This window comes from Cygnus atratus, chromosome 19 (assembly GCF_013377495.2).
Source record: "Cygnus atratus isolate AKBS03 ecotype Queensland, Australia chromosome 19, CAtr_DNAZoo_HiC_assembly, whole genome shotgun sequence".
NCBI lineage: Eukaryota > Metazoa > Chordata > Aves > Anseriformes > Anatidae > Cygnus > Cygnus atratus.
The window spans coordinates 8,657,817-8,683,497 of record NC_066380.1 but is presented as its reverse complement, the minus strand read 5'-3'; the positions used below and the strand labels follow the sequence as shown (position 1 = coordinate 8,683,497).

General features: G+C 44.9%; 1 protein-coding gene across 1 annotated transcript in view; it reads left to right on the top strand.

The window, feature by feature from the left end:
- PAPPA (pappalysin 1) overlaps positions 1-25,681 on the top strand; it is a 181,035-nt gene that overhangs the window by 57,711 nt on the left and 97,643 nt on the right. Inside the window, exons 5-7 of the mRNA XM_035564695.2 lie at positions 3,188-3,380; positions 9,915-10,036; positions 15,429-15,936. Coding sequence (XP_035420588.1) covers positions 3,188-3,380; positions 9,915-10,036; positions 15,429-15,936 — 823 coding nt within the window. The remainder of the gene's footprint in view (positions 1-3,187; positions 3,381-9,914; positions 10,037-15,428; positions 15,937-25,681) is intronic.

Below are 25,681 nucleotides of genomic sequence, written 5' to 3'. Positions count from 1 at the left end.
ACAAAGAGGGCATGAGCTCCTGTGACCCCTGCCCATCAGACAAGGGCAGGGTGGGCTCCTTGCTCCTCCCCGAGAAGTTCAGGGGGAGCTGAAGGATCCCCTGTTATTTCTCAGAAGGAACAGGGAATACCTGGACTTGTATTTTTTATCTCAGGTTGTGGGGTCTAGCTGTGCTGAAGGTCTGTGACACTGAGCTGACAGCATCCACAGCATTTTAAAGGGGACCAATACAATCATAGCCACTGAAGGGCACCTTAATACTACAGGCAGAAACACAGATTGCCCACTCAAAAGGTCACAAGAGTGCTTATTCTGTAAACTATAGGGAAGCAAAATGTTTAATGTCATCTGAGGCACAGATTGAAATGATTTATAACATAAATGCTTTCATGCCATTCATGGCACTAGCTAAACGTGATGCTTAGTTTTCTTTTTATTTTTCTGTTCGTTTAGAAGGTGTTTTCAGGAGCAAGCATGCAAGCACTGTGTCAACTCCTAAATGTGTTATGCACTTCTGTGCATGTGGCAGGGCAGAAAGTCTCATGCCTGCTGACGGTCTGCTGGTCATTTCACCCCAAGAAGTCGGTGCCACTTGGGATTTACAATATCCCTCCACCAAATCTGCCTGTGTGTATGTGAAAAGGGGTGGTGCGTGCATGTCTCAGAACCCTGAGGTCTCGTCTTCCAAAGAGAACTTGCCTTGCCAATTGTCTCGAGAGTTGAGACGGAAAGGCAGAGCACAGAGATGCATATCTGCTATTGGGAGCTAAGTATGTGCTGGTGTGCTGAGCAGAAACCTTTTTTTTTTTTCTTGAAAAATTAAGTGAAGTGACATGATAGGTATCTCTAGAGCTCATGCATGAATCTGTTTGCTTTTCTGTTGTTGCCAGTGGAATAAAAATCATATCAGGATATCAAATCGCTGTAGAAATACCTTTGAAACATCTAGGTTGAGGTCATGCAGCTCCAAACATCGCCTTTCTTGCCTTCCTCTTTTGCTGCTCGTATACAGCTTGATCCCATTGTGCCTGCCTATCTAACAGCCATCTGTCCAGTCACCCCCAACTTGGTAGCGAAGCACCAACTTAAAGGGTAACTTCTCTTTCCCCAGAATAGCAAGTGAGAATATCTAGGAGATCAAGAAGTGTGAGAAAAGCTTTTATTATTTTTACAAGTCCACCTAGCTGTGGTGTTCCCAAATAAAAGGTAGGCTAGTCTTTTAGACCACTCTGTATGAAAACAGCAGGAATTCTGCTTCTGAATTCTGGTGGAATAATCATCCCAGCAAAGCGTGTTGAATTTCTCTAATTATAATTTCGTTTGAGGATCTCGAACCTTTCTTGAAATCGAGTGGTAAGTGAAACATCTCTCCCCCTCGCCCCCTCCTGCCCCCAGCCTGTGCTGATGTTTAAGCAGGTTGAGAATGCAGGTCATCTTTCTCCCGTGCCATTGTCACACTGCTTTGTCCTATATATATTTTATTGTTCCTTTATGATGGCTATTAAGGGCCTTTGTCTCCTTCTGGGCTTCCGTGAAGAATATTTATGGCTTTTACAGCATGCTTAGGGTTAGGCTGTCGACAATTATTGAGGAAATCCAGAGATGTCATATTAAAGCAGCTTTTTGTGAAACCACAGGGATTTGTGGATACTTTCATGCTGGTGGTGCTGTGTGTGTTTGATGAGGGGAGGTTCACCTCTGGGTGGCATTAGGTGAGAGACAGGAGAACTTGTGACCTGGGGTGTCCTTACCCCTTCAGTAGCAGCAGGACTACATTTGGGGCTGGCATTTGAGCAGGATCCCAAGCGAAGCTGACTCCTTTTACTTGTGGCTCAGGGAAGATGTGGTAAGCTTTTAAATTAGCCAGCAGATTCACACTTCTGTCTAGAACAAATTCATATTTTTTGAGGTTCACAGGGCATGGATTTGAAGACATCAGAGCATCTAGCAGTGGTATTATATCAAACTGCCGACTTACATGCAGGCAGGCAGCTCTCCGAACAGCCTTCGGTGATCTGCGTCTTCCCAGAAGAGCGTAGTACTTGACCTGTGCAAAACTGTCATTGTTGTTTTGTGTCGCGGCAGCGTGCAGCGGTCCCATCTGGGACTGAGATTTACTGGGCTGGGAACTCTGCAGGCATACGTGGAGAAACACTGTGTTTTCAAGAGCTGTTCATCTGATGGGAAGAGTACCAGAAAAATGGTTAAAGCGCTAGCATCAAGTTCTTCAGCGTAGCTTTGCTGGGTGACTTTGCATAACATATTTATTCCTTCTGTGATTTGCACAATGGAGAATTGGTAATTTTCTACTTCTCCAGGGCATTGCAGTTGTAAAATCGTGTGATGTTCAGATAGTACTAGATGTGTTTTTGTTGCCAAACCATGTTTGAGAAAAACAGATGAAGTAAGAAATGAGAAATGGATGTTTATGGGAAATTCTGCAGCAACTTATTTCTCCATTTTGAATGAATAAGAAATTTGAAATATCAAAAATGTTTTTGCAGTTTTCAGAAATGGATTAAAATCATAATGGTGATGGAAGTTATTCAACTGCACCAAAATTTTCCCTTGTTAATCAGTGATTATAAATTGTTTTCTTAAACTGATCTTTGAGAACATTTTTATTTGTTCATTAGAAACTTTGAGAACTTTTAAGAGTTATTTAACTATTATTTTTTTTAATTCTGGATTCTTTCAATTAAGAAAACTGTAAAAGTCCATTGCACACAGTTTGTATGAGCCCCAGTTTATTTGGTTTATCCTAGCACTAGCTGTCCTTTATCCTTTTATCCTCTCAGAGATGTTCTTTTAGACATGAAATCCTTCTAAATCCAGAGGCCCACTGGTAGCGCCAGCCCTGACCAGAAGGTGCTGCATGGAGGGTTTGAGTTTCGTCACCTCCAGGTGTCTGTCCTCTCTTGGGATGATCTCTAGGTGCTTCATGTGTGTCCCGAACCAGAGGGAGGCAACGTTTATTGGTTTATTTTTTCCTTTTTAACTTCTCTTTCCTTTCACCTGCCTCCCCAAGTGATGACCGTGCTAATTCGTTCACAGTCCATTAACTTTTGAAAGCTGCGAGGCCTCATCCTGCCCTCTGCAAGCAGCTCCCATTCACCAGGCTGTAATTCTCTCTCTTGCTCCCATCATGACTCCCGTGTGGTTGATACGGTTTCTGTTTTAATTCCAGATGATGACTGCACCGACTCCTTCACGCCCAACCAAGTGGCCAGGATGCACTGCTACTTGGACCTCGTCTACCAGAGCTGGCAGCCTGCAAAGAAGCCAGCTCCTATTGCAATTGCCCCCCAGATTGTGGCTCGGACCTCCGCCTCTGTCACCTTGGAGTGGTTTCCGCCCATTGATGGACACTTCTTTGAAAGGTGATCACACGCTGCTCTGTACTCGTGCACTCCATTGAAGGGGAAGGGGAGGCAGGGGAGCAGCCTGGGGCCCCGCTCCTGGAGAGCAGCTTTAACATGTGCTACACTCAGCCTGGGTTAAGGCTCTTTCTTAAATTGGTTCATATTGAGGAGGTTATTGATCTGTTTTCTGCTCTGCCTTTCTCAGCCTGTAGCACTCTGTTGAGAGCCATTGATTTGCCATGTAAAGGGCAAATCTTTTTCCATATGTTATGGGAGGAATTTTCAATCAGCAATTCTGGCCTTGTGATTCCTGCAGTTTTTGCTGCTCATGAGTACCTGTGGGCTTCAGCTCTGTCTGCATGTTCCCCCTCCTCCTCTCGCACGTTTCCTTTCCAAGGACAAGGGGAATCTTGTTTCTACTGCTGTGACAGCACAGAGCTCGTGGGCAGTGGTGTTTCCCAAGGGCAGGAGGTGCAGGACCTGGGAGAGGACAAATGCTGCCTCCTTCCCTGAGCTGCAGGTCTGAGAAGGGAATCGAGCAAGGCACAATCAAACCCTTAAAGCCCTGAATATCCCACAAGTGTCATTGTGCTGCACCTTGAGCAGAGCCTGTAGGTCACAGCATGTGTATGTGCACACGTTCATGGCTTGTAGCCCCATCGTACCAATAGTGAGGAATTAAAATGAATGCGTGGCTATGGGCAAGAGTTGCACCACACAACAGTTCACAGCCAAAGCCACCCTGCCTCAGGCACAACCTGAGCAACTGGGCAGTCTTCAAAGTACAAGGGTGTCCAGGACAGAGCTGGATGTGCAGTGGGAAGAGAACTTCCTAAATAATCAACCATCTCGCATTGCCATTAACTCACCTTGGGTGTTTGCCTGTCCTCTCCATTTCTTGCTCTGTTATTTTACAGAGAACAAACTTTAAGTGTCCTTCAGGACTGTAGCAATGCATACAGCAGGAGGCCAAATTTACAAGCATATTAGCACCCAAACAGCTGTCTCAGCACTGCTGCTTTGTTCAGTGAGAGCACCTTGAAAGCCGCTATCTTAAGCATTGGTGAAACTCCTTCCAGCCCTGCTAGGACAACATAGCCATTTTGGTGTCCAGCCTGTACTTTATGGGAGTAGGCAGATAGCTGTCATTTTCTGCTCAGAGGAGATTTTCCACTTTTATGGCAGATTAATATAGGGGATGGGGGAATCAAATTATATTAGGAGTTGATAAAGACAGGGCTTGTGCTCTGAACAGTGCTCCGTATTTGTTTTAATTGCAGTTTTGAATCTGAATCCTTTTATTCCCTATGTGTGAAAACGACTTATGTGAAGTTCTGAAAATTAATTCAGAATTTTTTGGCCCATAATCATTTTTAGGTAAATTAAGTTTCTCCAATTTAATTTAGATTTCAGAAGATATTGACTGTGCGTTAAATAAATACCATCTGCCTCTTAAAACACACTGATGCAGAGTTAATTGTTGTGTAACCAAATATGTCTTTATTACATATTTCTTATAACTCAATCAATATGTTCTTAATAACTCCTAGTTAGTTGCTTCTTAAATGACATACAGTGGATAGCCTGCTAAATCTAAAATTTCATAACAGAGTTATATGTTAAGTAGTGATTTTCTAGAAGAAATATCCTTTGGGTTTTCAAATCCGTGTGCTGTTTTACTGAAGAGATTTAAAGAGACAGTTTCAAATACTTTGTGTCCAATTCCTTGTTAAAATGGGATTCTGAGTACTAACAGAGAAATGTTGCTGTGACCATTGTAAAATGTCACTGAAATCTATAAATTGCCCTGTCTAAAACAAGCCCAAACTTCTGATGTATTAATCAAAACACATGTGATGGTAGTGTTGTAGTGACTAACGCAGCCCATGTGCTAAACTCCCAGTACCTGTGTGTCCGGCAGTGCCTGGATAGATACGTGCCTGTATCAATTCACAAAATTGGGTCACTGTGCAAGACAAGTAGGAGGTAAAATTGGCCAAGTATAATCTTATCTGTGTGTGGGAATACTGTAAATCTTCGCAGATATTTTTACACAAAGTGCACACCATGGCCCAAATTTTACTTGCCTCACTTGAATGAATAAACTCATTCACTTCAATGGGACTATTCATGTAAAAAACAGAGGACTGATACTCAACTGCTGAGTGCCTTGGGCCTGGTTTCTAATGCTCGGAGGCCCCTTCCATGCTGTTTTGACAGCATAAAAGGGCCTTAAAAGGCTGAATGGCTCTGGCTACATTAGCAAGCATTGTGGCCCAATATAAGTAGATCTCTAGCGCAAAACAGTCATTAATGAAGACCTGACGTCAACCTAGTAGGGGCTTTAGGGGTGTTTGCCTCAGCCTAGCTCGAGCCTGGTCCCGTGGCTGGGATGCCGTCAGTTAGAGCACATCAGGTGTGGTCCAGGGGCACATCTTCCACTCCGGCTTCCAGCAGAACAGGGTCCAGCTTCCGAGCTCTGGGACTGCTCCGAGCGCTGCAGGTGGGGAAGATGAAGAGTTTCACTTCAAAAGCTCTCTCACGATCCAAACTACAAGGCTACTGGAGGTGCACTCCATGCAATTGAAGTCCCTTTTGTTCTCTAGAGCTGTGCATAGGCAGTGACCTCTGCTTAATGAAAGTCAGGAAGGAAAAACTTAGCCTTGTGTTTAAAAATGTAACCCTGGTCTGGCTGTATGTGTGGATGAGGTCCCAACAACTCTGTGGCTGCATGGGGGTATAGGGCCCCGTGCCTCTTCCCTACTTAGATGCAACTGTCACATTGCCACAATATTTGGTGCTTTTCTCTTAAGGCCTCTGTTCTGGAAATTACTTGATGTCCCTGAGTATTGTGGTTGGATGTGGCAATCTTGAAGGTCTTTTCCAACCTAGGTGTTTCTATGATTCTGTGATTAATTATGTGGCTTTGGGGACAGAGAATACTGCTAAGTCACAGTTCTTGTGGGTCTGGGGGTGCCCATCCTGTGTTCTCATGCCTTGGCTGTGCACAGAAGTAAAATCTTCCTGGCAGACTCTCCTTACATAGTTCATGTATACAGCTGATGGGTGCTGTATTGCTCCAGAGAGACATTTACCTGCATATAAACTTGCCAGCATGTGTTTGACCCTAAACTCCAGCAGCTGGTTGAACTTCTAAACATCTTTAGTAATAAAATACATCAAACCCCAGCATTTCTTCTTGTTGTTGCTACCTACGGGATTGGAATAGTTGCCATTCCCCATACTACCACACACACACACAAAAAAAATGAAAATGTCGCATGCGCATATAATAATATGTGATAATGAAATAATAATAGAGCCAACAAAACAAGTGAAAACAAGTGAGAAGAAAACTCTATTCATTTCCTGACTGCATCTATTAGATGCGTTCATCTGCTGTCGCTAAGCATCCATTCATGCGCCTCCTGTTTGATATGCGTAGGCGGGATGTAAACAGTTATTGTAATAGGGCTCTGTAGCAGATTCTGCTTGGACAGAAAACTTTGAATGCATCTGCTCTTCCAAGTTTTCATTGAGGTGACTGTATTAATTTCCATGAATCTGATGCTATCTCATTCTTAGCAAGCAAATATTTTGGCCAGTATGTTTCCCAGATCTAGATGGCTGGGCTTGATAATTGCTTGCTTAAATCTTGCTGGAAAGTTTCAGTGCCTTGGGGGGGGAGGGCACTGATACTGAATTCCAAGCAAGCAGGTATAATTTAGTCCGAAAACAGGCATTGGTTACTGAAAGGAATGACAGATTTTTTACTGGTTCGGGATTGCCCACTAAACTGATGCCAGCCCTGATGAGAATTGCCTGTTTTTCACTAGTAATCTTTATGTTTTGAATCCACCTCCCTGGAATATCATGCTGTAGGAATTAATTCCTCCTGTGCTCTGAACTTCAGAAGCTGGAATTTCCCCAGTACTTGGTTTGTTAGAAAACAGCGAAGTCTAGATTTTCCATTACCCTGCACTTTGGGGAATCATTTGTACCGGTGTATAAGGTGTCAGATATGCTATCATTCCTAATTAACAGCGTTCTGAACCATTTTATGCTCATTTTGTCTTGCTGTCAGTGGCTACATAAGGTGTAAGGATCTGGCTTAGCTTTTCATAAGCCTGTAAATACAATTCCATAATTAGTTTTGACATCCATGGCTGTTTGCAGGATTTGTGTTCAAGAGTCTGCAGACCAAAATCTTTAACCCAGGAGTCATCCCCTGTGTAACTCCTTTCAGCCAGTGGAGTTACATCAGGGTTGAGTTTGGCTCCCAAACTGGAAAAGTAAAAAGAGAAAGTTTGCTCATAGCCTTTCCCACATGATGCTCCTTGTGATTTCTCTTACCTCCAAGTCCTTGCTGGTAAAAGGAAATGTTTGTCCATAAGCCTACAGTTTTTTCCACCATGGCAGCCTGTGATGAAATTGTATAGCTGCTAATTTGAGTAAAAAGCAGTCCTAATTGTGGAAACTTGGCTTTCAAAGCCCTGTCCTCATCCAGGACCAAGCACTAATGCTGGAGTCTCTTTGTAGAGAAACTGAAATATTATTATTGCAGGGATTTCTATCCTTACTGTTGGTGGATGTGTCTGAAAAACAACTGCACGATAATAATCCTACATTTTGATTTCTCAGTCCCGTTTTTTCCAGATTCTTGATTTATTTATTTTTTTGCATATACTATTTAGGCATGCTGAATTAAGCACTTAAACCACTGCTAAATAGATGGCTGAGAGATGAAACAGGGAGGTGGTATCATACCAATAATACAGGCGGGTGAAGTGAGACAGAGAGCAGAGAAGTTATTCGCGGCATGCCCAGGTTTGTTCATTATGACTGGTACAGATCGTGCAAGGAAGATCTTTGCCTCCCTTCCCTCTGTTCTACCCCATTGCCACACTTCATCCCGTCAGATGTTTTCAGCTGGTGCATCCCTCTCTGCGATGTCTGCTGGTTCAATCCTTTACTGTCTCTTTGCAGGAGTGGCGGCAGGCCATACTGAAATGGATACGAGTTTTACCACTGATTTCATTCCAAGTCCCCCCTGTCGACAATCCCTGCTTCCGCCTAATTAAGCCAACTGAACGCTGACTTTCAAATAGATCCCTGTCAACAAATAGGAGATGCTAAGCCATAGAGCAGCTGAGCATGTGTTGTCCCTAGCACCAAAGGGAAACAAGGACGCACAGCCTGGGAGGGCTGGAGGGGTAACTTTGCTGTCCTCTTCTGCCTGAGGATCACAGTACCCTTTGCAAAGCTGTGCTGAAATAAATCACAGTGGGAGCTGGTTGAAATTTGCGCGTCTGATTATAATAATTGATGACTCCATCCTTACTTGGGGTGTTTAGAGAGTGCACTGTGTTGTGCACAAATTGCCTAAAACTTCTGTTCTTTCCTAGTTGCATTTGTTCTCTTAAGATCACTAATTCTTTCTTTTGTTTTGGGTGGGCATCATTCGTTAAAGCAGAACAATGAATTAAGAATAATAAAAAAGTTTCTGGGATCAAAACACACATTCTGGGTCGTACTGGTGCCAAACTGTGAGACTCCGAAGAATGTTAGGGATGAACTGTGTGAGCCACGTCCTCAACTGATATAGATCACTTTAATGTTAGGGAATGTATTAGAGTTACACTAGTCTACATCAGTTTAAACCCTCACCTTGTGAACGTATTAGCAAAAATATTTGTGAATCACTGTTTAACTGGGCTTTCCTGTTCATCAGCTTCTGCTGATAGGGCTTTATTGACAGTAGCTGGTATCAGACCTGTTGTCTAGTTGAAGTAATGTTGGCATTGGGCAGTGAAGTGCCTTTCCCAACGCCACGTCATGCCATCTGATGGCATGGGGCCATAAGATGTTTCAGCTCAAAAAGAGCCATCTGCTGGTACCAAGGCTGCCAGGTACTAAATCCAGTTTCCCCTCTGGAAAGGATTAAGGGCATGTTCTTTTCTGTATGATCACAACCTGCCCCTTTCCAGACTTCTAGTGATCGGGGCGGTGAGACACCTCTGAAAGCAGGTCCTTGCACATTTAGCAAAGCCGTGCTTCACGGAGCAGCTCTGTCTGGTGCTTGCAGAGTCTAGGACTTTACTGTGTCGTCTAATCACTGGTAAGCCCAAGGTCCTCACAGTCCTGAAGATGTCACAGGTTCATGCAATAAATCCATGGTGCGAGCAGGAATAGATCTGAAATCTCCTGAGACCTGTTTCTCTGCTCTGTCTGCTAAACGACACGTATTTCCTTTGTCAGGGCTTGATCCAGGTGTAGTTAGGAAAAAAAGAAAAAGACACAGCTGAGTGTAGTTTCACAGGATACTGTCATTGTATTTGTATTTGTTGGTGGACTCACACAGATGCTGTCTTCAGAAGCCGTTAGCCCAAACCTACAGAAGATCAGGGTCAGATAACACTCTTGCCGGTGCTGTAGGAAAAGAAGGTTAAGTGGAACTGAATTCTAAGTCTTACTGTTTTTACTATAGTTGAATAAGCAGCTCAGTCGGCTGTTACTAAGGTGGTGTGTTTTCCTGTTTTCCTGGCCTCCTAGAGAAGTGGGATCAGCATGTGATCTGTGTGTGGAAGGGAGAGTCCTGGTGCAGTATGCCTTCAGCGCCTCCTCCCCGATGCCCTGTGATCCCTCGGGGCACTGGAGCCCACGGGAAGCAGAAGGTAAGTCACGGGCAGGGGCGAAGTCGTGGCAGGGGAGAGGTTGGGCCAGAGAAAAAAGAACCTCTGGGAGAGGGTGGCTGGCTGTACCTGCGTGTAGCATGAACAGAACTAGAGGACAAGTAAATACACTGCGTCCGTATAGTAATGCCCCTGGCTGAAATACCTGTGTTTGGCCCCCGTGTTCTGGCCCTGCCCATGAGTTAAATGAATTCCGGGAGCTGAACCTGAATTTCAGAAAGCAGTGGAGTGCCAAGAAACACTGACCATTCACATCTGCCAGATGAATTCCTCAGGGGAGCTGTTTACTCCTTCTACTCCAATTCCAAAAGTGAAGAATTGCATGTTATTTATTTGGACCTGATTTCTGCTGCCTTTGCTTGCACTGCGATGTAACAGGATGCACCAGCAGACCTGCTGGAAGGAGCAGAGACTGCCCTTTGGGCAAGGACTCCTGCAGGAATGCAGGTGACTGCCTCAGTCTAGTTCAGGGTGCTGTGCAAGTCACGCTTACAGCTCCTTTCTAGAGCAAGTTGGAAGGAAAATGGTCTGCAGAGACGGTCATACAATGCCATTAGATCTCCATCATTAACTCTACTCTCTACATACCTTCCATTATGCACAGAGTTGGATGTAGTAGAGTATATTTAAGATTATACGAGGCAGAGGTCAGTAACCACAAGTTATGGTTTGGGAAGAGCAGAGCATTATTTCACTCTGTCCATCACGAGCTATTCCTTCAGGTGCAGCACACGCCGGGCCCAAACTTCACTGAAAACACACAGATGGGCTCGTTGAACTCAAACGTCAATGCCTGAACTTAGTGAACTCATTATACAAATTTCTTCTTGTATTAAGGGCTTCTCTGTCCTGCAGCTAGGGTGCATGGCAGTTAATCTACAAGGAAGATAATCTGTAAGCTAGTATAGTGACATATTTAATGTTGGCACGCAGGATCCCTCCCTGGTCCTCATGCCAGCATGTGCAACAGATTATGCCCCTGCTGTGTGAAGGGACGGGATGGATGGGCAAAGTGCTGCTTGCCCTGCATGCCCAGATCAGAGGTGAGGGGCTCCTCGGGGGCCGTGGTTCACCCCAGCTCACCCCTGGTTTGGACATCCAAGGGCCAGGCTGCCAGGCAGAGCACAGAGTGCACCTGTCCCTTGAGTGGATGTTGTGGAAGAGAGCCGTCCTGGGAAGCAGCGCTTCAGCTACAAGTGTGACCGGATTACCAAGTAAACAGGATTAGCGAAGTTTGGATCACTTGCAGTTGTAGTGTAGGGTAGAAAGACTGAATTTCCACCTTGCCAACAATTACAAGGCTTTGAAACCTGATTTTGTTTGGAACAAAACCTGAAACTTTTGAAATTCTCCATGAAGGAAAATTAAAAACAAAAAGTGTTTGAGGTTGGCCAGAATGTTTTGTTTAGCTTATATAATTCCTCCTTCGTGAACTTCAGTTCAATTATGACATTTGAAAAAATCTCCTCTTAGTATATAATCTAGGGCAAAAGCAACTTTTAATATCAAAATGAAAAGTGTTTGAAAGTGCAAAAGCAAAATGATTTCTTCCAAAAAGGTCAAAACACAATGTTCTAATATTGTCAGAACTTTCTTCCCATTTTCTCTTGCAGAATAAAATTTTGGCCAAATAAACCGAATTTTGCAAAGTGTTTTGATTTTGAAAGAACTGCATATTCTATTGAGATACTCAGTTCCGTCAAAATTTCTCCAGCGAGCTCTGATTTGAAAACTTCTAGATCTCGCACGTCTTGCCAGCGGCATCATTCCTAGAGAAACTAAGCTACTCTAAGATTTATTACTCAGCTGCATTTTGCATTTAATTTCCTCTTCTTACAGTGTGTTCCTGCATATTCTTAACTATGAAGGGTGAAGTCTGATCCTTATCTGTCTCATTAGATTGCTGTTGTGCCATTGCTCTGGAAAGAAAATTTGGGAATCCTGTCCTCGTACTGCATTAACAAGTTGTCTCCACTTTAGGGTAGAAAATACACCAAGCGTATGGTATTTGTTGCTCTCTAATTTTCTGTCATCACTACCACACTCCCTGACATTCAAGATCTCTGCCTGTTTGCACTTGGTCTGAGTTACAAATAGCACAGTTAAGTCATTGTCTGGCTTCTTTAATTGTCTATTTGTGAGTGCTCAAGCATGCAAGCTTTAAATTCACTTTCTGCAAGTGTTCATGTATGTAAATCTCCACTGCTTGAATGTTCATGGAAAGTGAATACAAAAGAGACATAAGCATGGCCAAAATGAACTCATTTGAAAACCTGAGACAACACTCACGGGAAATGGTTTGTAGTACTCATCCAGCCTCTTACCAGAAAACCACATTTCTCACATGTCCCTGCAGTGGCTCTGCACATGGTCGGTCTCATTTCATGCCCCTGAGGTCTCGCAGCATTGTTACTCTGCACAGCTACCCAGCTCTGTACAGCCCGTGGGCTGTGCCCACTGTAAAACTCTTGCCCTGGGGATGTGTCCTTCCTAGTGCCCTGCTGGTGCCACAGTGTGGTGGGGTGCAGCCCCCTGGGCTGAGATATTTTGTGATCCTTTCCCAGCCAGTTGTGCTACTTGCTTGAGAGGCTGTGCGCTCCTCAGCAGCGATTGTGGGAAAGCACAGGAGATCAGGCAGTTCTGATTTACTCTTTACCTTTTCTTTAGAGCAAGAAAGCTCTAAGCTGTCTAGATTTTCACCAGCATCACCAGCTAGATAGACAGACCTTAGAGCACCTCCACAACTCTGGCAAAGGGATTTGTGATTTTGACTCAAACCCAAGGAAGTACCCTTGCTTACTGTGCAGTATCTGCATTTCTCAGTGAATTCCCACTGCTTGCCACTATTGACTAGGAAAAGGGTGAGTCTGGAGGTCCCTTTGTCTTGATCAAATAGGGAATGAGGCAGGTGAGTTGTAGTTGTGACAGCAACAGGCAGCCAAGAGGCTGCAGATCCCAGCTGACCTCCCCGTGCAAGCATCTCACGTCTCTGTCCCCATGGCAGGGGCAACACGGGGGCATAGGTGAAGGCTTGCGCTGACACGCCAGGCTGTAGATGTGGCTGATGTTTCGGGTGAAACCTCCTTCCCCACCTGCTGTCTGACTGGAGATGGGATTTGGCTTATTCTCATAAACCTCACATTTGCATTTTGCTTGTGTTTGGCAAGATGTGAGACTGTGTGAAATGCTCTTTTATGACTGATCTCGCTGATGACCTCATAAGCTAAAGGGTTTTCAGAACTTAAGTGTACAGGGTCACAAGAACCACTCCATCATTTCCTTTTAAATAAAAATATTTGTGATTTTCATAGTATGCACCCATGTAGGGAAATCTAGTTACATGGAATAATGTTTTGAGCCTGTCCTGCAATTAAACAAGCATTTCTTACTCAGCTCTAGGTGTCTAATATATAAGAAGAGGACTATTTATCTGAACCACAGTACTTCATTTAGGCTTTCAGTCTGTGCAAGAGTATGGTCAAGCTCCAACTCTTGCCAGGTAGAGCAGTTTTCGCTCAGCAGGCACTAGTGCTCTCTCAGTTCCCTGCACTGGTGGTTGAGTTCAGTTCACCTGAACTCAGAGGATCGCTCCCTGGTCTACCAAAGCATGGAGGTTTATTCACTGTTTAAGCCTTGCAGAGATTTTGGACTGGCAGAGGTGAATTTTCAGGCGCCCAAGAGGGGGCCACATCTAAAAACCCGCCAGGCTGTGAGCTATTATTCAACTCCATTTTCCTATCGGCAAGATGCCAACAATAGCACTCACAATTTTTTTCAAAGCGCTATGAGATGGTGGGGTTAAAACCCACCTTCTGGGGGCTGCAGTCAGGAGCTTGTTGTGAATCTGTGCAAAAGTCATTGGCGGGCCCAGCCAAGCACACGTGGATGGCAGCAAGTGTTGTGAGATGATGTGAGCTGAGTGGGGTTGTCACTGCTCTGAGTGATTACGCACTGAGTACTTGCGAGCTTGCTGGGGGGAATAAAATCGAGGGTGTTAAATGGAGTTCTGGCATCCTGCAGAGCGTATCGCTGCTTCGGACTGTCCAGATGCTCAGCTTAGTGGCATCGCCACAGCTCTGTGGTGTGTGAGGAGGAGAGGAGGGGTATGGGTATGTGCAGGTGAGGGAGAAGCGATAAAAGTTGTGCATCTGTGGGACAGTTGTGTTGGTTCTCTGAGGAGATGGCTGAGACACGAGGAAATCGTTCTGCACCTGGGTTCATTTCGTATGGACAGGAGAATTCCCTGGGCTGCGTATCCTTGACAGTAAAGGCACATTTCTATCACTTCATTGGATCACAGACAATAAGAATAACCTTCACACATTGCCCTTTTCTCTTTAAATTAGTAGTGATGTCCTGTTTGGTCGTGTTTGGCCAGTGCTTTATCTTGCTTTCTTCCTCGGTTGCCAACAGCTGTGCTCTCTCTCTTGCTCTCTCTTTTTCTCTGCCTTCTGCATTTCTCTCTTCCTGTTACCTTTCTTTACTTTTTTTTTTTTTTCCTTTCTTCTTTCCCATACTTTGTCTTCTCTCTGTCCTGCTTGCTCCCTTTTTGTGTGATTATTTGGGAAGGAAGAGGGAATTTGTAGCTCTCACTGGATTCTGTTACCAACTGTTCCACCCATCTGACCTCTCTGGATCTTGCAGTCCATGACTCTGTGCCAAACTGTAATGTTACCATAGTATTTGGGATCCCAGCAAGCATTGTGGCTTTCATTAGTTTTTAGTAATACCTCCCATGTAGTTGAACATAGCCAACGGTGAGAAATGTAAAAGTACAAGTGCCTGTTGTTTCATCATCACTAGTGCAAAGATCCAGCTCAAACCTGTGCCTCCAAAAAAAGGGGTCTTACACAATGTGCAGGATTAGCCTGTAAAGGGCATAGGAGTGAACTGAATATTTTGCCTCTCAACAGCACAACACGACAACTTCTTGGAATCAGCAAAATCTCTTTTCTTTGTCTTTGCTAAAGACAAGAAAAAGGCGGAACTTTAGAGTAACAGACAAGGGGGGTATGTAGGAGCACTGAGGTGAAATAAAGTACCAAGTGGACGGGGTAGAAAGTATTCTTCGCCACAGTTGATGGTGCCAGAAATAGGAAATACAGGACCAGACACACTGGCACGGTTTGTGTCGTTTGGAGTCGGTTCTGCTGGACACTCCAAATGGCTTTGTGTCTCTCTGCCCCAGCCACGAGACGCTGGCATGAAGTTCCTCCTCCCCATGCTGGCCATGCCTGTTCTGCTCAAGTAAATAATGAGCTCCCTGGACAGACGTGCTCTCACACCACCAGTTTCTTTCAAGACTAATGCCAATGATAAGCTGTGTTCCCTCAGTCCTGTTATGCATGTTCTGTGTTTCCTTCTTTCTTTCCAGGGCACCCTGATGTCGAGCAGCCTTGTAAATCCAGCGTCCGAACGTGGAGTCCCAACTCGGCAGTCAACCAACACACGGTGCCCCCCGCCTGTCCCGAGCCTCAGGGCTGCTACCTGCAGCTGGAATTTCGTTATCCCCTGATTCCAGAGTCCCTCACGGTCTGGGTGACCTTTGTTTCCCCGGACTGGGACTCCAGCGGAGCGGTGAATGACATCAAGTTGCTCACTGTCAGCGGGAAGAACATTTCTCTTGGGCCGCAGAACGTCTTCTGCGACATCCCATTGACCATAAAGCTGGATGTGAGACAAGTGGGCGAGGAGGTGTATGGGATCCAGATCTACACGCTGGATGAGCATCTGGAAATCGATGCTGCCATGCTGAGCTCCGTTCCCCACAGCACGCTGTGCACGGATTGCAAACCCATCCAGTACAAAGTTGTTCGGGATCCTCCTTTCCAGTCTGGATCTCCAGTTGTCATCTCAAACCTCAGCAGAAGATTCGTCGACACGTAAGTAGTGCTTTCCAGAGACTTGTTCAGAGAAAGATAATAGCTTCTTCTCCTCAGCCTGTTGATGTCTGGTATTGCTATTGAATATTGGGATTTTAAACTAGAGAGACATATCAAATATCACCAAGAGAGGATATTCTCTTAGTTTCTTTCTGGAACTTAGGATCATTACACTCTGGTGAAATAGTCTGGGTTTTCATAGGTAGTTTTAAAGGAATTTCTTGGCTAGTTGTGCAGAAATGTAAAATTTGGTCTTTCCTTAACCAGAAAGGTTATCACAAACTACCTGAGCTTTGATAAGTTAAATATTTAAGATAACCTAGGAGAGGACCTCAGGAGTAACACGGGCATAATTTCCTTAGAAATCTTCTCAAAGTAATATTTCAGTGGAGAAGCAGACAGAATCACTGTGCTGGAGCATTGAGACTTCTAATTCACTTCTTAAGAGAGAATACAAAAAATACAATTGCCTGTTCAGGTATATAAATGGATTTCAGCTACTTTGATTTTCTGCTTTCATGTGTCACTAACACAGACTGTGTTGCACAGTAAACATGTCAAATATGCTAGTTTGTTGTAGGGACTGAATTTCATCCCAGATGCAGTTATGCTCAACTAGTCCAGGAATGTATGATTGTTGAGGAAAGCCCATTTTCAAAATATTTAATGATTTTGCGGAGATCCGTGATCTACCCATAGGCATTCTACAGAAGCAAGAAAAACATCTTCTGCATAACATGATTCCCTGGAAGTGATTCACTCATCTGTGGGAACAACATGAAACTCTTCTGAAAATGAACACCAGATAAAAGGAAACCTGCTAAGAAAACTGCACTCTAATTTAGAAGAGATGATCTAATTAGTACAGCTAATATCAAGGAAGCATACATCATTATGGTCTTCTGAAGCATATTTAAATATAATAAAAATGATTAATTAACAATTCAGTAATCATGAGCTACCATCCCTTTCATGGTGCAATTATACAGCTCAGAAGATGCAAATTGTCCCTATGGGTTTCAAAATTCAAGGCAGCTCACGATAGTGAATATAAAAGCAAAACTCTGAACCTTGCTGAGGTTACTCATGTGCTGAAAGTTAAGCATGTGCTTAAGAGCTTTCTTGGGTTGTAGCCTTGTTCCAACAATTGCTGGCACTTAAAATGAGATGAATAGTGGCATATTGGAAACGTGGAAAATGGTAAATTTTCCCAGGGTTTTGCTGTGAAAGCATCTTTGCCTGAAACCTGGCCCACTCACATTGGAAAATGGGACTGGTTTGGTTTGAAATATTTGCATACCTTAGCACAAGTTCCCACAGAAACAGGTCCAGTTTTGAGTTCATAATAAAACGTGAAAAAAAAAGCCCAAAATACAACTTGTATTCTGAGCTCTATTCCCATGTCTTTTATTATGATTTTGTGGGTGACTTCTAGCTTCTAGCCATCTGAAGGGAAAAGGTGTTCTAACGATTAAATCAGTAGCCAGGGATTAATGGCAGTTTTCCTGCATGGCATTGAATAAATCACAGAGGGTAACATTACTGTACCTGTCTGCATGTCGCACCTAGTTATATAGCCAGCTAAAAATCAGACATAAAATTTAAGTTTGTCTTTCTGGGCTCTACCTGTGATCAGTAGACAGAAACGGCTGCTCCCGGAGGCTGGCAGAGCCAACCTAACCAAACACTCTAGTCTAGCTGGCTCAGGGTGCCTGCACCTTTCCAGGGACTGCAGGGAAAATCCAGACAGTGAGCTCCGACTAGACATTTGGAAAGCTAAAATGAAGTCTTTAGTCACTGGGTAAGGAGTCAAAGATGCAGATTCTTTAAACACTTGTAGCTGTTTTTTATGCAGGACTTTGGCGTGTGTTTGAAATCTTGAAAAGCGGAGTGATGTTTTTTTATCCTAATACCCATATGTGCACAGCACTGGTTCATCTCCTCTGCTGCTGGAGGCTCCTGCAGCTCCGTAGTCTGGTGCTGTGTGTCCAGGCTGCTGCTCGGCCGTTCCTCAAGAGCAGCAAACTCATGAACGTCTGCACGGGGTTGTGGCTGTGTGGCAGAGGCAAAAGCAAAAAGAGTTTTCCATGAGCATCTTGTGCAAAGACTGGCCACCGTCCGCACACTCTGTAAGCAGGAAGGAGGGGAAGGTGCTTCAGGAAAGGCAGGGACAGGGGCGCTGGGCTGTGCTCCTGCACATATATGTAGGGCTAAATACAGTGTGTCTCAGCCTTTTCTCATCCGCCTGTTTGTCTCGTTCTGTACAGCTGGAATTCGGCATATCTGTGCAACCAGACATTGCAACCCCTTTATCTCTGCAAGCCCCAAGCCAGTTACCCCTCCTTTTTATGCCTTTGCGTGTTTTCCATATGAAATAAAATGACACCCCCACATGTTCTATGGAAGGTTATTTGAAGGCAGTCAGTTCTTTACTCTTGCCTCCTCTGACCTTGATCTTCACTTTCTCTTTTTCTCCCAAAGAAAATATTTGCTTGCACTGTTATCTGTGAGCAAGATCCTTTCCCCAGGTGTGGCGATGCTGAAAGAAAAATTAATTTCTCCTACCTTTTTCCCGTCAAAGAGAGGGAACTTCTCTTTAAGGTGAGGAGAGAGACAGCCTTTAATGGATAGCCCTTGCCTAGTCAGCAGTGGGTGCTCCGCAGAGGAAGGGAAATAAATACAACAGTGGAAACCTTTTATTAAGAAATGCAAAATAATACCAGACCTTCTGTTCTCAAGCTGAATTTTAATCTCAGCTCTTGGCTCGTGCGGAGGCTAACAATCATTTCTAAGGAACAGGGCCTTATGCTTGGACCTAGAGAAAGCAGGCAAGGTACACGTGCTTCCACCGAGAGCTGAGGGCCAGAATTGCTGGTATTTGTGATACAAAATGAGACGCAGCGCCTAGGAAGAGAGCAGAAAGAGAAATAAATCAATGGGGGAAAAAAGAGGTCAGGGCAGGTACAGTGCAGAACTGCTAAGTCTTCACACTGCCACGTGTGGTGAGGAAGGAGCCTCTTCTGCAGGTCTCCAAGTCTCATCTCGCAATTTAATCCAAAGCTCGGGTTGTGCTCTTATGTAGAGGGTCTCGCTGAGGCTGTTCACTTGGAATAACATGCAAGATGGAACAGTGAACGTGGTAATTGTCTTGCCTTCCCTCTGGCCTTACTGGAGGGCTTCTGCTGTCACCGAGGTGCTCTCACATTCATTTGGAGCCACCACAGACTTTTAACAGCTCGGTGAGAAGATAGCTCCCATGATGGGAGGCTCTCCAGGGATGTTGCGGGCGCAGCGAGGCGTCAGCTCCCTGGGATCACCATGTCTGGCAGCGGGACAGGCTGCGGGGAGCACAGCCCATGTTCCCCATTGCCCTCTGGTAGCCAGGTTGCCAGCAGTGATCTGCGCTCGCCCCTTGGGCAGGCCAGGATGAGGGAGGCCCAGGGCAGTTCTGGAAAGTTGTCAGAATTACAGTGTCAGAGAATTGGAAATTTCTCCAACTTTTCTGCCCCAGACTTCATAGGAAACCTCAAAACGTGAGGGTGCGTGGCGGATCGTGTCATCTCTGTAACCTTCTGTGTTCACCCGTAGGGTTTTTCAAGTCAAAGGCATTGACTGAGATAGCCTTAGAGTGCTGTCACAAAGCCCTGGTGCTGGTTTTGGTTATGCAGAGTTGAGCATCACTGAGAAGCAAATATGCTCTCCTGTTATGAGTTATTCCTACACTGACCAGTGCTTTATTTACCTAAGTGACACCTAGAGATGCTGCATTCATGCTTCAAAATAAAGGAAAAAGAGACTGAGAGAGAAATCTATATTTTCTCATATAGTGTATGAGAAAATGTATTTCTTCTCAGATTTAGCTTTTTGTCCACCTACTTCCTTTTGCTTGTTAATAGAGGGGACTGGTCACCAACTGCGTGCAGCTACTGTTTAAGCAACTAAAGTATTTTTAAATATTTTGTTAGAGTCAGGAGTTCACTTCAGTGCTCAGCTTGCGAACTCAATACCACTTTCTGTGTTTTAACTCAGCACCTAAGACGGTGGGATACAGATCTCACTAGGGCTTCTTGAAGTGATTGCAGAATGACTTGGAAATTACCATCATCAAGATTGCAGGGATTTGGAGAGCTTGCTGTGGTATTGTTCGTGAGTCCCTAGCACTTCACACGCTTTATCTGAAACCATTGTTTGTTTCAGAATTTGCGTTATTGATGGCATTTGTGCTTGTTTGGTATCCAATCAGAAGAGGCCGTATCATATGTGATTTGTCAGAAACCCTAGGTGATGCGTTGTTGGAGATGGAAAACACTCCTTAGTCTGAATGTGTGTAAAATGTTTGCTAAATTCCTTAAAATATGAACAAGCAGAGAGGCTGGAGAATCAGCAGTGGCTATTTGTGGTGAGGGAGAATTCGCTGCACCCAGTATCAGTGGTGTGCCTTTTAGCCTCCGAACTCAATAGGAAGACTGCATTCACATCAGACAGGCCCAGCTGAACAGAGGTCTGAAAAAATATGAATGTCACAAAGATGTTATGTAAAGCTAAGTCCCTGTTGAATGCAACACTAAAATTTCATGGCAACATCTGTCCTTATTATGGCATTCCTTCCTTCACATTCATCTTGAAGATCTATTTCTCTATTTTCTGAAGCTCTACCAGCCAGAGGAATGTATGATCTAAAGCAGCTGAAATGAATTGCCAGATCCATCTGTCATGAAGATAATTAACACCATATTTCCACCCAAACAAGATACAGATCACTGGGTGGATGTTCTCCTGATACCAAAAGCTGAAGCCCATATTATCATCATCTTCTGTTCATCCCTCCTCCACAGTTACCATGCCAAATCTCTCTTGATATGCCAGGAAATATTGGGGAGTATCTGAGATAGGACTGAAATGTTAAGAAAGCACTTTACACACCCAGATTTATCTACAAAAGCTGCTTGGTTGTCTGTGTGATATCGGCATGCTACACATCTGGATTCCCAACAGGCTTTAGAACTGTATATGGTATTCCAGATGTCCTTCTGCAATGGCGTGAATACTTACCCAGCAACCCTGGAAGTGCCTTGCCTTGATGCATGCAAGGACCTCATGCTTTTTTGTGGATATGCCCCACTGGTGGTTCAGAGTTATCTTGAAATTGAATAAATACAACCAACTGCTTCCATGAAATGAAGAGCTCTGAGCTTATTCTGAATTTCTCGACGCTCTTATACCAACGTATGCACCATTTTGAGACATCCAGTCCTGCAAATTATTTACACCTGCATTGTAACTCCATCCTTCTCTGTGTTGGCTGAGTCTATGTACCAGGTTTGTTATCTGCAGATATTGGATTTTGGGGTTTAGATTTTTAACAAACATTTAATTCCTGCAAATATTTAACCTCAAGGTGGTAACTGAAAGATAAATTTCCATTACACTTCAGTGTTCCTTTCAATCCAACCAACTTCAGCTACTAGAAGTGCAAAATAGCGTCCTCTCTCGTTGAGTCCAGAAGTATTTGATGCCTTCTATCACCTCTAGCAGTACCCAAGACCTGCCATTATTAAAAGCATTTGTTCCCTAGTCTTCATCTTGGAGGTTTCTTTCCCATAATTACACAGTTCTCTATGTTTTTTTCTCTCTAGTAATGTATTAAAGAGATCCCTGTCTATATCCATATGAAAGTCTACTGCTCATTTCCAGTAAAAACGCCTTAACCGAGCTTCAGCATGAACAGATTGACTTTTATTCATGCTTTCTTGCTCATTTCTTCGCAGCTACTGTGTCACTAATGTGCAGTGCTGCGTGGACAAAGCTATTTTGGGCTTTCCCAAGGAGCAAACACCCTTCTGTCCCTGTGCCCCGCCAGGTTTCTCTTACCCCTATAATATCCAGTTTCAGGTACAGTACTAGCACTTCTAGTTTTTGCCTAGTTTTTCACCCAGAGTCCTTGTTATTCCTCTCTGACCTGAGTTTTCCAGCTGGACTAGCAGCCGTGCTTTCGCTGTCTGTAAGCCTTCGCGTGTCGGTGAAGAGTTTCGAATGGAGCGGAGCTGCCTGTGGTCAGTTTGGCAAAGTTGTGAAGTTTAATCTTCAGCTGGTGTATGACATCGCAGCAGTCCCGGAGTTCAGCAGAGGTGCCGGAGATTGCCTGCGAGCATCCTCCTCTTAACGCCTCTCCTGGCACTCCCCAGCCAGCGCTGGGTGCGTTCGTTGTTGGCTCCTGCCTCGTGCAGCCGGTATCGATCACCCTGCTTCTCCCTGATGAACCTGGGAATTTCCCAAGAAGAAAAAACAGAAAAATAGCAGGTGACTGCCTGCTCCACACCTTCCCTTCCAACAGCAGGATGCTGGCTGCAGGTCTACCCAATGCTGACAGAGACGAAGTGCTGGTAGTCAAGTCCTCCCCTAGCAGCATCCTCACCTCCAGCATCCTCACCTAGGGAAGTTTTTTCCTCTCCCTGGTCAGTGCGGCCTCGCCTTTGACTTCCAGGACAGGGAGGCAGCAGGGATGACCCATTCTGCTCCCCGTGCCAGGCAGGAGCCATACCCCTGCTCATCCACCAAGGGCCCGGTAAAACAGGGAGAAGAAACCTACTTCTTTTCCATCTACTATTCCTGCCTCTTTCCTTCACACATGTTGTGCTGCTAAATGCCGAGGTAGTGGCTGTTATTATTTATAGCTGCCAGTAGTGTGCCGGGTGCTTTGCAGAAAAAATACACCAGGTGCATTCTTTCAAAGAGCTCACAATTAAATGTTAGAGGCTAGCAGTGCTGTTGCTCTCAGGGACTGTACTTCTCCATTTGGCTGATGTGACTTGACAGCTGGAAGCCACATTCTGATGGCTTTCCTTCTTTCTCTCTTCCTTCATTAAAGGTGCCAGGTTATCTCTGCGAACAAATAAAACCTGCTTCCTGACCCCACACACAGAACAGATACAGCAATTTTTTCCCTTACCACCCTCTGCCAAATTGCCTTAACCCTGCCCTGGAGAAGAGAAAGAACAATTTGATGGTCCGTGCCCATTCAGTAGGCAGTTTTTCTGCTAAGCCTGTGCAAAGATGCCATTTGGTGCCAACTGTAGTGATAGATTTGTGATTCTTCGCTGTTGCGGTTTCTTATGTAATGCTGTAGCTATAGCTGGCACTTGGCAAAATCTGTAGCTCCTGTTCTGGCTCGGCTGCACATGATGCAAGAATAAGGTAGTAAGGGCGGTTTGTGTTTTTGTAGCTTTGTGATCATGAAATGGGGCAGCTAGAGTGATTTTTCAGGCTGGGATTAACTTCAAAATGCACCATTGCTCTGAATGACGCCCAGTTGCCTCTCAAGAAGATGACTCAAGAGCATGGGGATAGTCAGAAAACAATGGCTGCCCCGCTTGGGGAGTGACGCTTTGTTTCAGGAGAAACACGGAACAGCTCTGCTCCCTCCAGGGACTCCCGAGGGACTGCTCTGCGTAGGACTGCTGTCTGCAGCGGAGCTGGAACGATGCACAGAGCCCAAGAGAGATCAGACCTGCAGACTGCAACCTAGCCAGGTGCCCATGTCCCTGAAAAAGTGAATGCTAACTGCTGTCCTCTTATTAACCAAATAGATACTATTAGAAATTGATATATTTAATTGCTCCCAGCCAGGCTGGAATTTGAACTCACGACCTAGAAGTAGTAGCAGAGTTTTCAGCTGCAGGGAAAAAGAAAAAAAAAAAATGAAGGTCAAATGAGACTTTTCCTGCAGGGTGAAATAATTTATTGCAGGTCTCAGATATGTGGTAAATTAGGGTGTGCATTATCTCATGGATAATAATTTCTCTCTGATGTTTGCCTCCTTGTGTGCATCTTTATTTTGGGCTCTAAATAAGATAAGAAGTACCAGAAATCTCCCAGGAATAACAAATGCATTTTCTTTGCTTGATTGAGGAAAGAAATATTGGACAGACATGTGTTATGCAACAATTTAAAAATAACTCTCTTGTAAAACTTGGAGTGAGCCTCAAATACCGCAGAAGAAGCAGAAATGTGTTACCTACCTTTTTATCAGCAGTGTCAGCCAGTACAGCTTTTTTTTCTGCTACTTTTCCTGAACTATTGGCCTGATCATTTCCTGGGCACTTCATTTTAAAATATTTTCCTAGGAAATAAATTCCAAGTTTCTGTTAAAAGTGAAGCTATCGTCAGATAGGGAATAACACTGACATACCTGCGCTGTCCTTAATATTGTGTTGGATTGCACAGCGACAGATAAAACAAAGCCCTTTGGGTGCGTCATTGCATGGTGCGTATTGAGCACACTGCAAGCCCGAAGCATTCATGGTGTGGTTGCTTCACCCAAACCTGACCTTGCTCTTCTTGGCCAGGATCTTCTAAAATGTGGAGTGGCATTGGGCATCTCAACGCTGATGCCCAATTCCATCATTTTCCCACATCTTCTGGTGATAGGAGAGGCAAAGTGGAAATAAAGCTCAATCTTTGCAAATCATACCCCACTGAGGGAATTGGACACCCCAAATTATCAGCCACTGCTAAAAATACTGGCCTTGAGAGCTCAGTGCAATAAACCAAATCATTTATTCGCAGTGGTACAGATTTTTTTTAAAATGTAAGACCAGTTGCAGATGTAATGACAATAGAGGAAATTAGCTCATGATGGGATTTTAGAAAGAGGCTAGTGGAAATATGTTCAGTAATGTTCAGTTATTAAACCATTAAAGATCCCACTGGAGACCAGCTAGTAGGATTTCTCATAATCTGAAGTGGCTTAAAGCAAAACACAGAACCCCTAAGGAGGGAAATGACAAAATGTTCCTTTGGAATAGTCACCTCATCTCCTCGCACATCTCTGCGGGCTCTGCTCCGCAGTGTGCGTGGCACCACATGCGTCTCTGACATACGCACATGGAGGCACAGGCCCCTTCCCTGGTCCCAGTGAGTAGCATTTTGGGAGGACGCAGCCTCCGTGCCCATACCCTCTGAGGCCAAGCTTCAGTGAGGAGCACTGGTAGAGGTGGAAGCCGAGAAAACTGCAAACATCTGTGTTTGCTCGGGGCCCAATGTAAGCCTTACTGAAAATAGACACAATAACTTCCCCTGGCTGCTGACGCCTCTGGAGCAGGCACTGCAAGCGGCTGCTCACACGGCTGGGTTTACCCTTTCAGGGGCATTTCACAGGAACAGGAGGGTATTAAGTCCTGACAATCAGGTCTTGGCTCAGGCCTGTTGAAAAGAAGTCCTGGAGGTCAGGTCTGGCTTCAGAGAAGCTGAAGGGTATCGTCCTGCCAAGGTGATGACCATGAAAAGCCTTCCTCCTATGGGCAGAGCCGAGCCTGGCGAACCAGCACAGGGCTGAGGGAGCTGCCAAAACACCCCAAGGCCCGGCCACAAGGTATCGGTGGGCTGAGGGGTGGCTGCTGGGCTCCCAGCCCCGTGTGCCATGCTTCAGATTGCAGCGACGTGGTGTGTGCTGCTGCTGGAGCCCACGGGGCGGCTGCTGCTGCTGCTGTGGGGAGCTGACATGGCTGCACGGAGTGGCCCGGACGTCATTAACAGGCCTGAGTAATCAGGCGCCGCTCGTCGAGAGGCACGATGCAACAGGCAAGGGTTCATCGGTGACGATGATGGCCTTTACAGCAATTAGCCTGTCCTAACCTGCCTGCTGGTGCACCGAGCACAGTGCCCTGGGGGGGTGGATGCTGGCCCCGTTCCCTGGAAATCAATAGCGATGTGCTGATTTCCTGCTGCCGAAGGAGGGCTTTCTGTG